Source organism: Eptatretus burgeri, chromosome 2 (genome assembly GCF_056783735.1).
Source record: "Eptatretus burgeri isolate ZD-2024b chromosome 2, Ebu_testis_v1, whole genome shotgun sequence".
Taxonomy (NCBI): Eukaryota; Metazoa; Chordata; class Myxini; order Myxiniformes; family Myxinidae; genus Eptatretus; species Eptatretus burgeri.
Window position 1 is genome coordinate 86,260,523 of NC_140962.1, and position 14,279 is coordinate 86,274,801.

The following is a 14,279-nucleotide window of genomic DNA, read 5'->3' on the forward strand; positions in this document are numbered from 1 at the left end:
AAATATTTTGGTTGTTCTAATATTATTCATTTATGATATGACTTTCAAAGAGTTGTATGCTTGCTCTGAGAGATTTAGCTGTAATTATTTCTCAGCATATCTAGTTTCCTTTGATCTATTGTACAAATGCCTTTATTTCAATGCTCCAAATTGATTTGCAATAACCTCTTTATATTTACGTGTAATTGCATCCCGTTCCTTTGTATATTCTCAGCAACAAGTCAACGATTTTGGGGAGCTGAATACCTGTCTGGGTTTTGCCCCATTGAACAATCCTTTGGACAGCCCAAGGTCGTGCCATGGGGGCATGATTATTCCAACAAAAATTACGCACAAAGATGAGGGATGGTTCACTGTGAAGGTGTGTCTCTGCCTCTCTCTTGTGCTCTCAATTTCTTAGATTGAACCAGCACCTCATTATATTGTGCAAGAACCCAGCTTTCTGAGCTAAATGCTTGCTGCCTTTGTCCAGGTGTCAGTTGGGCAGTTGTCTGGCTCCCCTGACCAGCTGTATGGTGTGTGTGTCCACCACAATGGATCGTGGGAGTGGGCAGGGCAATCTCGGCTACGAGTCACAGCTTCGAACCCGCAATGTGAATGCCTTCTTCCCTTGCCAGTCTGGTTACTGGTATGTCCCTCTATGATTGTGCTGTTTCTCTTTTAATCTCTTCGAACTGAGATTTGTTACCTTTGCCACTAAAGGTGGATGGAGGTTGTTTTCAACCCAGTCTGTGTGTTTATTTGGCTGTGAGCAGGATAACTCAAAAAGTTGTGAACGGATTCGGACGAAACTTGGTGGACAGGTTGGGTGTGTGATGAGGACGAATTGATTCGATTTTAGTGAAGATCCAGTTCCAGATACGAGAATTTTTCTTTTTTTTACGTGATTCTTCACTATCGAAAGATGGTGCCAACAATTGTGTGTGTGTGTGTGTGTGTGTGTGTGTGTGTGTGTGTGTGTGTGTGTGTGTGTGTGTGTGTGTGTGTGTGTGTGTGTGTGTGTGTGTGTGTGTGTGTGTGTGTGTGTGTGTCTCAATGTCTGTGGACCGATTCGGACGAAAGTTGGATGTGTCACAAGGACAGATTCGTTCTCGTTTCACCTGTGAAGTAGACTGAATGAGTACCCACACAGTATTGTATCATTGGAGTGATTTAGAAGCTCGAAAATATACAGCACAAAGCATCGGTGAACACGCCAGTCGTCGCAGAGTGCATTAACTGAAAGATCAGCCAACCACTCCATTCCCTTTTTTCTTGCTCGCATTTCAATTTGTTCTTCTTCGTCTTCGTTTTCCTCTTCCTCTTTTGTTCCCTCTCTTGTTCTTATCCATCTCCACCCTCAACCTTTTCTTTTCTGTCTCTTTATCATGCTTCATTAACTTGTTTTGTACTAGCTGCCCTGCCCTCCCTCCCTCTCTATCTCCCTGCCTATGCTCTGTCTTTAACTTTTCCCTTCACCCTCTTTTATTTTATTTTATTTCATTATCCACCCCTCACCCCCCCCTCCTTTTGTCTGGCAGGTTGTCCTCGTTGTACTTCTGACCTTGGTGGCCAGCATTTGCTGCTTTGTGCTGTCTGTCTGCTCAGCTCTCGATCCAGTGTCTTTATCCGTACTGTGCCAGTTGGGCTCCCCTTTGGAACGTCGTTTCTCTCAAAGAATTGGACTTCTCCATCGCCCATCTCCACACCATGCTCCCCTTCTCGGACCACTTATTATTGGGTCAGTTGCCTGGGGAGGAGCGTCAGCTTTAATGGCCGATGGTTTACGAGTTGCAGTCTCTGGGAATGGATCTCATATTGGCTGGTCAACTTTACTTCTGACCGGCATTTGCTTCATCTTCTTGGGCTTGGTTCCCCAGGTAGGAGTTGTTAGTTCATTGGTGGAGTTGGAGAATCCTCAGATTTGGTGGAATTGTGAGTGAAACATGCGATGTATGCTGTGTTTAAATGCAGATGCTGTGCACTTGGCAAGGATTGAGGATCGGAGCACAAGTGTGCTGCCTTGGTCGAATTCTTCTTTTTCTCACCTCACCTGTCTCCATACCTCTCGGGAAGCTGCTTGACATCATTTTCCAGGGGTTTGCTTTCCATCTTAGTTTTTTTGCTTGTCTCTTTGCGAATTATCATTTTCTTTATATAAAGAGGGAAGAGAATTAAATTTATTCTTTTTAAAATAAAAAAGAAAGAAGGAAGAGGACTAGAAAGGTGATGTAACAAATGAGAATATTTTCTTCATTCAACATAATCCAAAAAACTACCTCGCAGAATGTATTTGCGGAGATTAATTTATTCTGGAGAATCTGGTTGTTGGGAAGGGACATTTCACCAACTTTGTTATCCTTTTTAAAAAAAATTTAAATACAAAGGTCTTGCCTCATGGAGAAGCTCAACAAGGAAGGACTTAGGTTATTAAAAACAAAAACACTACCATAAGGTTTGGGGGGAGGTGGGGAGGGTTGAACATATAGATATCACTGTCTTGTGAAAAAGGTCATGAGAAGGGTCTTTTCAACTATTGCTTTGCATTTCTGAGCATGATCTAAATTTCCTACAAACCACAATTTTTGTCTGAAACTGGATTTTCCCCATTGCTGAGATTGCGAGTTGCAAATTTGATTGGTCGAGATGGCACCAAAAGGCGTAATATTTTGTACAAGTACTGCTAAATAGAACGTTTTTCAAAGTGCCAAGAATGCGATTTGTGTACTACGGTATGTATTGAAAATAATTAATTATGGCAAGCGAGGATCAATGTTTTATTCTTATTATCCCCACGCTTTAAAAAATTAACAAAGGCATATTATAATTGGGTCTGTCTCTGTCTATCCATCACGCTATCTCCTCCTAAGCAGTTGTGCAGAAATTAGTTATGATCAAACCTGTTGGTTATGATCACCACATGGCAAGAACTGTCTCCGGCATCAAGTCATCGTGGGAATTTTTTCAAAGAAATTTGCTGTCTGCAATCTTTCATGCATAGATTTATCCCATCTCATCTTCAGTTGTCATACCCTTCCTCCTGCCCATGGTACAATGAAGCTTGTGGTGAGGAAGTTTCCCTGAAACCACTTGCCTTCGCCTCATAGAAGACGAATCCAACTGAAGGTAATCTCAGTTCCTTCCACAAACTTCGGAACAAGTGTGTGTCTACCCTCATGAGAGCCAGGAAACAACATCTTTCTCATCTCAAGACTGAACTCTCAAACCTGTCTCCCTCCTGCAAATCTTGGAGGTGACTGGTTAAGTCTGTTTCTGGTGTATGTTCCCCCTCCATCCCCTCCCTTACATCAAATGGCTGCACTACTGACACTGCCCATGAAAAGGCTGAATGCTTCAACTGTCTTTTCTTTGACATCTTGTGGCCCACCCCATCTATTTCAGTACCACCTTAACCTGTCACACCTAGCTGCTCCTTGGCTGTGTGCTTTTTTCCTGACAAGATGGAGAGTTTGCTGTCAAACCTCGACTGATTCTATAACTGTAACAGATGGCATCAGCCCACATGTCCGAAAAACCTGCTGCTCCTCTCTCTCTCTCTCTCTCTCTCTCTCTCTCTCTCTCTCTCTCTCTCTCTCTCTCTTTCTCTTTCTCTCTTTCTCTTTCTCTTTCTCTTTCTCTTTCTCTTTCTCTTTCTCTTTCTCTTTCTCTTTCTCTTTCTCTTTCTCTTTCTCTTTCTCTTTCTCTTTCTCTTTCTCTTTCTCTTTCTCTTTCTCTTTCTCTTTCTCTTTCTCTTTCTCTGTCTCTGTCTCTGTCTCTGTCTCTGTCTCTGTCTCTGTCTCTGTCTCTGTCTCTGTCTCTGTCTTCTCTTTTTCTCTTTCTCTTTCTCTTTCTCTTTCTCTTTCTCTTTCTCTTTCTCTTTCTCTTTCTCTTTCTCTTTCTCTTTCTCTCTCTTCTATTCACCATTGCATTTGCTCAAGGTCATCTACCATCCACTTGGAAATTAGCAAATATTACCACTTTATATAAAAAAGGTGCAAATACAGACCAATCAGCCTGCTCCCAATCATCAGCAAGGTGATGGAATCCATCATCGCTTCAGACATTAAATCCCTCCTCTTCTCCAATGGCTTGATTTCCAATCATTAATTTGGATTTAGACCAGGTCACTCTACCCTGGATATGCTGCTTCTGCTTTACCAACAATGGATGGAGGTCCTCGATTCCAGACATGAGATCAGAGCCATATCCCTAGACATATTGTGAGCTTTCAATATGGTCTAGCATCCCGTACTGCTCACCAAACTCTCCTCTTATGGTATCCAAGGTAATGTCCACTCATGGCTCACAGACTTCCTCTCCTGTTGCAGCCAACGTGTGCTCTTAATGGAATTCTCTCATCTCTTCTTGTCCAGGCTGGAGTTCCTCAAGGCAGCGTTCTGGGCCCTGTGCTTTTTCTGGTTTTCATCAATGATCTCTCCGACTCTGGAAAATCCTCTTTATCTCTTTGCTGATGACTTCACCCTCTTACTATACGTACCATCTGTCATCCCTCTGATTGGCAGGCAGCAGCCTCTTCACTCTCTTCAGACCTGGATAAAATCACAAGCTGGTCAAGCGCTTGGAACATGTCCTTCAATGCTGACAAATGTCACACTCTCACTATGTCTCTCCGAAAGGACCATCTGGAATCCCTCTCCCCCCCCCCCACTCCCCCATCTACTTTGTCAACTATCCTGTTGAAGAAGTTCTCTCAAGCTTTTGGGTCTCACTGTCTCTCATTATCTTTCCTGGGAAAGGCATATTTCCAACCTGGCCTCCAAAGCCAGTCACCAGCTGGGCATCCTCCATCATGCAAAGTCCTTGCTTGGCACACCTGAGCTATTAACCACACACAAAGTTTTCATCCGCAACTTGATGGAGTACTGCTCTCCCACCTGTGCTGGTGCTCCTGCCTCACACCTAGCTTGGCTTCAAGCTGTGTAAACCAAGGCTTTTCGGATCATTGGTATCTCCTGCGATAAAGCTAAGTGTGTGGGTCTTTCAATCTCTCACTGCAGGCAGGTCGGTGGTCTTTGTAAGTTCTACCGACTCCTCTCTGGCCTAGCACCCCCTGCTCTGTTTGTGCTCTGTCCCCATAATATTTCCGCAGGGTGCATAAGATCCGCCAGCATCCCCCTTCTGATGAAACTGCCAAAATCAAGAATCACTGCTCACCTTCACCCTTTCATTCCTCTTTTTTCCCACCTCTGGAACAAACTCCTGCACTCTCTTCAATCACACTCTTCCCTCCAGGTCTTCAAAACAGGTGTTTACCACTATCTTGTATCTCCCCCCATCCAAAACCATGATATTTTCTTGCTCCTTTAATCCACCCCATGCCCACCTCCTTCAGATTCCCTGTTTTCCTTCCTGAAAGTCCTTCTCGTGTCCATCTTGTTCACCCCTTGTACCCCACCCCATCCTGCTCTCTTCCACAGATCTCCTGATGTCCCTGCACCCAACTGTTGTTGTGCTTCCCCCTCGTGCCTCCTCTTGTCTCCTGCTCTCTTTGTTATATGTTCTGCGTATTAGCTCTTATACAAGCCTCACCAAAGTTTTTAACAAAAAAAGGTGCGAGAGCAATAATATTTTTGGCCCCTTCCCCCTGGTTCCCTGTGGCAGGGTCAAAAGGTCAAATACCAAAACATGCAGTTACTGGCACATTTTAAAACATTTTTAAACAAAACTTTGTGTATACAATCAACATTGGGGTATGCATAAAACATGACGATAACTTTTGGGGGATTTCACCCCTGGCTTATGTCCCAGGGAGACTTGGGGTCTTGGGGGTCAAAACAGAAGTCTTTTTTTTTTTTTACTCAAAATTTGATATTGGGTCATTCCTGGTGGAACCTTTTGCCATCCTTCAACTTTGTTTTAGGTCGAAAGCGTGGGGATTTTCATGGCACGCCATCGACTTCGCTTTCGTTTTAACTTTGTCATGGTTCAATTAAGATTTCCCACCTCCACTTCTTTTAGCCCTCTCTCACTGATCCTTTTTCTCTGGCCATCACCTTTTCACGCGCTATCTAATCACCACCCCCGTCTTTACTCCAGGAAGGAAATGGGCAAAGTGCTGGAGTGTGGACGGCTTTGCCAGTTAGTGTGGGCAGCCTGTATTGCTGGAGGATCTGGAGGAGTCTCAGGACGAGTCGACGAGCGAGGTGGGGTACGGAGTGGTGGGCCACGTCTTCGTGCCACCACTGTTGAGAAGGTGATGACCCCACTGAATCAATGCTTCATGCTCAACCTGGATGCAACTTTGGATTTTCAGGTTAGATCTCTACCCTTCCTCTTTTTTTATCTTTATTTTTATTTTATTCAACTACCTATTTTCTGTCTCCGATCTGTTTTGATAACAGTCCTGTCCTTTTGGCTATTTTTTTCACATAACGTCCAAATGGAATAAAGCCAATTGCCTTTAACATTGTTTTCTTTGCTAAATTTCAGTAACCTCATTCTTTCGGCATTTCTTCAGGCTTCACAATTTTAACAATGAAAGATCTACTTTAACCTTGCACAAATTAACAAACTTTGTAACTCGTAAATAAAGGTTTCGCCTTGTGTTATTTATTTTTTTTGCTAGGGTAATGGTTCCACTGATCTTGGATCCATTTTTCATCCGATTCGCTCGTTTTTTTTTTTCAATTGCTTCGAGATGCATTAAACGACATTTAATTTTGTGTCCTCCTCCCGTGTTCATTATGCTTTATCCGAATGGGTTCCTCCTGTTGTACTGTTGGAACTGCTACATTAAAGGTACAAGTCCTGCTTCTTCCTCCTTTCTGCCAGAAAGGAGGGCTTTTAAAACAGGCATTTTATGATTAAATGGACATAAACGTTTGTTCTAAGTAAATATATTACTGGCTTTCTTGCGAAGTAAATTGATCATTCACTTCCAACGGTGCTGTTTTTATTATTCTACGACAACAGGAACCCTTTAGAATAAAGCACGACAGACGCGCGGACAAACACTTCGACTTTTAGTAATAGACTAGGTGTTCCTACCGATCACGTCACTGATGGGTTTAATCAAAAGACAGCATGTTGCATTTCACAAACATATTACAGTATGTCCATCTGCGAGTCTTTATGTGGATGGAAAATAAAGTGAAACACTTGAAAAAAGAATATTTTATAACACGCAGTTGTTGTTACCTCCACCACCGAAGGTAGACGGAGGTTATGTTTTCACCCCTGTCTGTATGTTTGTGAACAGAATATCTCAAAAAGTTGTGAACAGATTTTGACGAAATTTAGTGGAGAGGTTTGGGTGTGTCACAAGGACGAAATTATTCGTTTTTGGTGAAGATCCGGATCCAGATTCTAGAATTTCAAAGTGATTCTTCACCATTGAGAGATGGGGCCAAAAATGATATCGAGCATGACATTTCAAAACGTCGTGGATGGTTTTGACAAAACGTGGTGGATGAGTTTGGTAGGTGATTTAAACAAGCCGATTCAATTTTGATTCAGGCCCAGATCCAGATCCGGCCTATCGGTGGGATACAAAACGTAAACTGTTCAGCGTGACAGAGGTATGCGCTCTATCAAGTGCTGTTCTTGTTCTTGTTCTTGTTGCTGTTGCTGCTGTTGTGGCTGTGGTGGTTGTTTGTGTGCTCCTTCAGTGTGCTGGTCTATATTTTTAAATTGCTTCGAGAAGTATTACTATATATGATTTTGTGTGCTCCCTCTGTGTCCGTCCCACTTTATTCAAAATCTAAAAGGTTCCTGCTGTTGTAGAATAATAAAAATGGTACCGTTGAAACCGCTACATTAAAACTCCAGGTTCTGTTTCTTCTTTCAAACCAGAAAGATGGGCTTTTAATGCGGGAATTTTTATGATTAAATGGACACAATGTTTTTCATCGGTCAGAGGTCCTGTTAGGTAAAAATTCTGTTACCGCACTAACTTGTGAGCCAGTGATGGGATTTTATGCCTGGTGTTGGCTTAATGGCTAGAGTTGTGGGCTTGGGATCTGAGGGTCCTGAGTTCAAATCTCACCCGGCTGTTGAATTAATACCAGCTGGGTTGACTCTGACTGTCATCCTTCCGAGGTCGGCAAAATGAGTGCCAGCTTGCTGGTATACTGTGTCGGAGTGGCGACCTTTCCAGGATTATGCTCAATAGCCAAGGAGACTGCTTAGGTAGCACCAACGCTCTGTACAGAGTACGGTCCCAATGGATGGATGGATGAATGGGATTTTGACCAAAGATGGTATCAGTATATCTTGTGATGCAAAGGCATCACAATATATACTGATTCGATTTTGGCATCAAGAGGTGAAAAGTAAGAGGTCAAGTCAGGTAAAAATGTGATACTTGAGAACAGCTGAAGAGATTTAAATCAAATTTCATACAAGTATTATAGTGATGTAATAATGTGGGCAGAGGCAAACCTGTCAATGTCGAAGAATGCCGTTCTTGTTAACAAGTAGTTTTGGTGGACAGCAAATAAGTGTAGACCAACCTTCAAGTTATGTTTTGCCATCTCCATTCCTACTTGCTCTTGTACATTTGACATGAAAGTTCCTACACTTGCTTGTCTAGTTCGCTCCATCTCACCACTACTGTATTTGAAAACCGGAGTTAGTAAGCATCAGCAAGAAACAACACCATTACGAAACCGAGTTTTGCTGCCCAGTCTGATTAGCTACATTTGTCCAATTGACGGACAACTTGATATTACGGCATGCAAGTGGCTTGTAATCCACAGGAAAACCAGAAATCCATGTTTTTCTGCCGACAGGATTCCAATCATCGGTTTGATAGATCAAGAGAATCTTATCAAAGGCATTTCAATAGTTTTAACAGGGAAAAAAACAGACCGAGTTCACAGTTGTTTAAAAAAACATTCCAAACAAAAGGTAAAATCACATTTTTTTTAATTCCTCTGCAAATGAAGTCACTGGAGGCATTATGGTTTTCAGGTTGTCCGTCCGTCCATGTGTCTGTGATAGATTTTCGTTTCGGTGATAACTTAAGAACGGCTGAAGGGATCCAAGTCAAACTTTGTGCAAGTACAGTATGTATCATGATGTAGAGATAAACTGATTAGATTTTTGGGTCAAGAGGTCAAAGATCAGAGGTTATGTTTGGTAAAATCATGTTATCTTGATAACTTGTGGACCAGTGATGGGATTTTGACCAAACTTGATATAAGTATGTATTATCATGCAAAGATGAACTGATTAGATTTTAGCATTAAGATGTCAAAGGTCAGCGGTCATGCCAGGTAAAAATGTTATCGAGGTAAGGATTTGAACAAAGCTAATGCACTATAACAAAGCTAGTGTACATGCACTATGACACCCATGTACAGATTAGATATTGCAGTCCCATGTTCTTGAGGTTTTCGGTCCAATGTTCTTGAGGTTTTCGGTCAAAGTTAGAGTAAGCAAAGACTTAATGTGGGCGGGCAGAGGCATATCAGTCGATTGTCGCGACGTCAAATTATGTCTAATTTTTCTTTCTTCAACTTCAGCCAAAACGGCTCGCAATTCCCTGTTCGGTAGGTGTATACAAGTCACTGACTACAGGTCTTAATACGAGAACACCGATTTTGATTTTAGCCTGTGGTGGCTGCCAGTTGATTGTGAGGGTGGTGATATACTGTTGGTGGTGCTGGTGGTGGTGGTGGTGGTTTAAGGAGATTAATATTGGTCACAGCTGGCTGGTGTGTGCAGACCATGTCTGAAGTCATGCGGAGTGGCTATTCCCGTGTTCCTGTCTATGAGGAAGAGAGAGGTAATGTGGTGGAGCTTCTCTGTGTGTGCGACCTTGAGTGTTTGGACCCTGCAGACTGCACTCCATTGCGCAGCTTCACCAGGTTCTATGGGCGTCCACTCCACTTTGTCTTCTCTGATACGCGCCTCGATGCCATGCTGGATGAATTCAAGCGAGGTATGAGATTGGTGTAACTACTGACATAACACTGCGGGGGATTTTGGCTATTGAGATTGAGAATGTGGGTATGACTGTGGATATTACATTGGACAGAAGGTGGGGGTTGGGGTCAGGCGAAGAGGGGGTTGGGCAGGATTTGTTTGCATTTGATGTGACAGCAGCATAAAGAAAAGGGTAAACAAATGTATGCTCATTGACACTTTCATATATGGAGGATTTGAGAATGATCATGAACATTGCAGAAGGTTTTCTCACATGAAAGTCAGTGGAGAATTGATTGTATTTTCAGGTCGTTCACAGCTGGCTGTGGTGCAGAGGGTTAACAGCGAGGGCGAAGGAGATCCATTTTACGAGGTGTTGGGGATCGTAACTCTGGAGGATGTGGTAGAGGAGATAATCCGTACCGAGGTGCTCAGTGAGACTCAAGCTGTTGGTACGAAAATCAAAATATTTTCAGCATCATGCTTAGACTTGTCTTTCAAAATAAAACCAAAAGCGAACTGATGAGTGAACATGGAACTACAGCAGAAGATGATGGAAAATATTTTTTGGTTCGCTAATGTATTTTCCTTCTCACTTGGTTGAATAATTACAACACACCCAGCAGGCTTTGGGGATGTGCACAACATATGTTGTCAAGTGGTTTTCAGCAATCCAAGATCATTGGGCCCTTGGAGCAATGTCTTGGTTCCTTGTGACAGATTGCAACTTGTGTGACATGTGACAATAGAAAAGCAGGCCCGTGTATATATTCAGTCAAGGGGGGATCCCACAGCTGTTGTGCAGGTGCAGGAGCAAATGGCAACAATGTAATTAAATATGAGTTCCCTTACAAGGAACTTCAATGCAGGACGCCATTAAGCTAATGAAGCTTGCACAATGGTTGCCAACCTGGGGTTGTTTGTCCATGCTTTATTCCTTTTCAGATGTTAGGCGTCAAGGAAGCAGTACGGACCATTTTCAATGTCTTTCTTTTGTATACAGTCTTGGCTCGTGAAGGAGGTAGAACACAGAACGGACCAGGACAAAACAGAGCAATAATAACCTGAGACAAGTCTGAAGACGACGATGGTTCACGAGCAGTATTTTACGATGTAGATTGTTTCAGAAGTCAAGGATGAGACAATGTGATAATGTTTGTCCAAATTATAAAAATGATCAACATGATGTGGCACGAGTGACAGGTTATTAGCTGCAAAATGTCGAAAACCCGGTTTCGTTCAGCAACTTGAAAATTTGACCTTTGCATAACCTTTAAAGGTCACAAAACAATGTTGTGAACATTAAAATAAGGAAACAGAATACGTGCTATAGCTTATTGGAGTTAGTTCGTCGAAGAAGGTCGAAAACCAGGTTCGATTCCCATAACTTTGAAAATTTGACCTTTGTGAACTTTAAAGGTCAAAGGTCAAGGATTATGACCTTTGGTGCAAAACTTCCTCTGGAACATTCCAGGAACAATATAACGTCATATAGGCTATATGGCATTTCGCACTCCTCGGATTATCCATACTTTGATGAAATCGGCGTAAAAACAAACTTGAAGGGGGCGCCATGGGCAAGGTGTTCAAGATAGAGCAAAATGGTTTCAAGACTTTAGGTGGGGAATGACCTCAAGATTATGCATAAAAAATATTGTCATCCTAGCTCTCAAAGTTTGGGCGGTCGTATGATTTTTATGTCAAAATTCGAAATTTTCTAAGTTTGTGACCTTGACCTTGGGACGAAAATGAAAAATAGAGCTCAGTGGGGCTATGCAGGTGCCATTGGGCTAACCAAATACCAAAACCCCTGCCAGATTCGACAAACCCCCGAGGAGAAGATGCAAATTGAAATCGGCTACCCCCTAAAAACACAATTCGCAATTTTCTAAGTTCGCGACTTTGTGACCTTGACCTTGGGACGAAAATGAAAAATCGAGCTCCGTGGGGCTATGCAGGTGCCATTGGGCTAACCAAATACTGAAACCCCAGCCAGATTCGACAAACCCCTCGGAGAAGATAATTTGTTGTGTCAAAATTCGCAATTTTCTAAGTTCGTGACCTTGTGACCTTGACCTTGGGACGAAAATGAAAATCGAGCTCCGTGGGGCTATGCAGGTGCCATTGGGCTAACCAAATACCGAAACTCCTGTCAGATTTGACAAACCACCTCGGAGAAGATGCAAATTGAAATCGGCTACCCCCGTAAAACACGTTTTTTGGGTGTGGCTCCGCCCATAATGGTTGCATCATGCCCATTCTCAGGAAAACACAACTAGATCATGATATAAACCTCCAATCAAAATTTTATCAGGATCGGATCAAAACCCACGGAGCTATGCTCGGGACAGACACACAGACAGACAGACAGACAGACACACAGACACACAGACACACAGACACACAGACAGACAGACAGACAGACAGACAGACAGACAGACAGACAGACAGACAGACAGACACACAGACACACAGACAGACAGACAGACAGACAGACACACAGACAGACAGACAGACACACAACAATAACGAATATAGTGGTCACTTTTTTTTTTCGTGAAAATATTTTTTCCGTGAACCAATAGGATTGGGGTGGAGAGACACCAACAACAGGGTAGAGGGACAAAATAGCAGTCCTGGAGGAAGAAAGGGCACTGGGAAGAACGAGAGCAATGGTTGGGGGGAGGGGGGAGGGTGAGGAGGGCACAGGTTAAACTGGACTAGAGTGCAAAACCTCTGCCGCCAATACTGCTGGGTCACTTAAGTGAACCTGATATCCCATTCATTGTCGGTCAAAACGGATCAGACTCTACTGAACCACGATTGAATAAACTAAACTAGATCGACGCGCATGTAGAAATGCCAAAAAATAAAATCGAAATTTTTTTGAAAAAAAAGTTGCAAAATTTCTGGGTTTTTTTTTCTCTAACAAATTTATTTTTTTTGGTTGGAAATCACTTAAAACATGTAGAAATGCAAAAACAAAAATTCAAATATTTTTTTCAAAATGGCCGCCATAGCGGCCATATTGGACTTTGGACCAAGTCCAAAATCTAATGGCATGATCCTTAGACCATACCTAATCCCCCCATCAAGTTTCGTCGAAATCCGTCCAGGAGTTTTTCTGTAATACTGTTCACAAACAAACAAACAAGCAGTCATAGACTGGTACTTACGAAATCGTCGACTTGACCTCTGACCTTGTCTAATAAAAGCTGTCTCTCGAGAAGGTAGCGACGCAAATCAGAAGTTTCTACGATGATTCTGTACCAAACCATCAAAAATCGAATGTTTTGGATATTTGACCTCACTGTGACCTTGACCTTTGACCGATTTTGACCAAAATATAATCAGCGCTAGCCACCACCCTCCTGAATCACGTGGTGTAATTTGACATTGGTAGCTTCTTCCGTTCTCGAGTTATCTGTACCAAACCATCAAAAATAGAATATTTGACCTCGCTGTGACCTTGACCTTTGACCGATTTTGACCAAAATCTAATCAGCACTAATCATCACCCACCTGAATCACGTGGTGTAATTTGACATTGGTAGCTTCTTCCGTTCTCGAGTTATCATGCCTACAAACAAACAAACAAACAAACCAAAACGGAAGTCATCAATGTACTTACGAAATCTTTAGATTTCGTAAGTAACAAACAAACAAACAGACAGGGGTGAAAACAGTAACCTCCGTCCATCTTCGATGGCGGAGGTTAATAAGCTGGATGCAAGCGCAAACTCTCAATCGTACAATGGAAGTGGAAACTGGGGAAGAAGTGGAAATGGAACAAAAAAAAAATCTAAGTAGAGGGGAAGCAGGAGGGAGACCCAATAACTTGGAAACACAGAAAGACTTGGGCTGAGGGAGGGTTCATGAGGGTCGAAAAAAAATCAATGGGTATGGATGGATGGTGGTGATTGTAGAATTACCTGGTCTGATGGTGGTGAACAGCTGTCTTGAAGCACTTGAGGGAAGAATGAGATTGAACAAATTGAGGAAGTTGGTTCCACAGGTGAGAGTAAAGGAATGAATGAATGGAGGTGAGCAGTGAGGCTGGTTTTTGGGAGTTTTCCCACAAGGTAGTTACCGCGTTGGCCCTGCAGACACCTTGGGAGGACAGAGCACAGAATGGACTTCTCAAGTGCAAAACCAGAAAGGATGTAGTAGAAGACAAGAGCCCACTGACCTGTCTGTGATGGGCCCATTGATTCAGCTTCGTCGCGGGAGATTCCAATGATCCTGAAGGCCTTGATAAGACCTTCCATGATGTTGAGCTGAGCAAGGTGTGAGGCATTGGCACCACCCCAGAGGGGAGAGCAGTACTCCCTCAATATGTGGACGAAGGCCTTGTATGTGGATAAAAGTTCAGATGTTCCCAGGAAAGACTTTGCACGATGGAGGATGCCCAG

At 42.8% G+C, this 14,279-nt stretch overlaps 1 protein-coding gene across 3 annotated transcripts in view; it reads left to right on the top strand.

The window, feature by feature from the left end:
• Nucleotides 1-14,279, top strand: part of LOC147032485 (metal transporter CNNM4-like) — a 44,438-nt gene that overhangs the window by 15,307 nt on the left and 14,852 nt on the right. For all 3 annotated transcript variants that reach the window (XM_085870152.1, XM_085870153.1, XM_085870154.1), the window contains exons 2-8: nucleotides 215-361; nucleotides 473-628; nucleotides 1,521-1,859; nucleotides 1,954-2,078; nucleotides 6,037-6,253; nucleotides 9,667-9,883; nucleotides 10,176-10,319. In XM_085870152.1, the coding sequence (XP_085726278.1) occupies nucleotides 215-361; nucleotides 473-628; nucleotides 1,521-1,859; nucleotides 1,954-2,078; nucleotides 6,037-6,253; nucleotides 9,667-9,883; nucleotides 10,176-10,319 (1,345 nt within the window). The remainder of the gene's footprint in view (nucleotides 1-214; nucleotides 362-472; nucleotides 629-1,520; nucleotides 1,860-1,953; nucleotides 2,079-6,036; nucleotides 6,254-9,666; nucleotides 9,884-10,175; nucleotides 10,320-14,279) is intronic.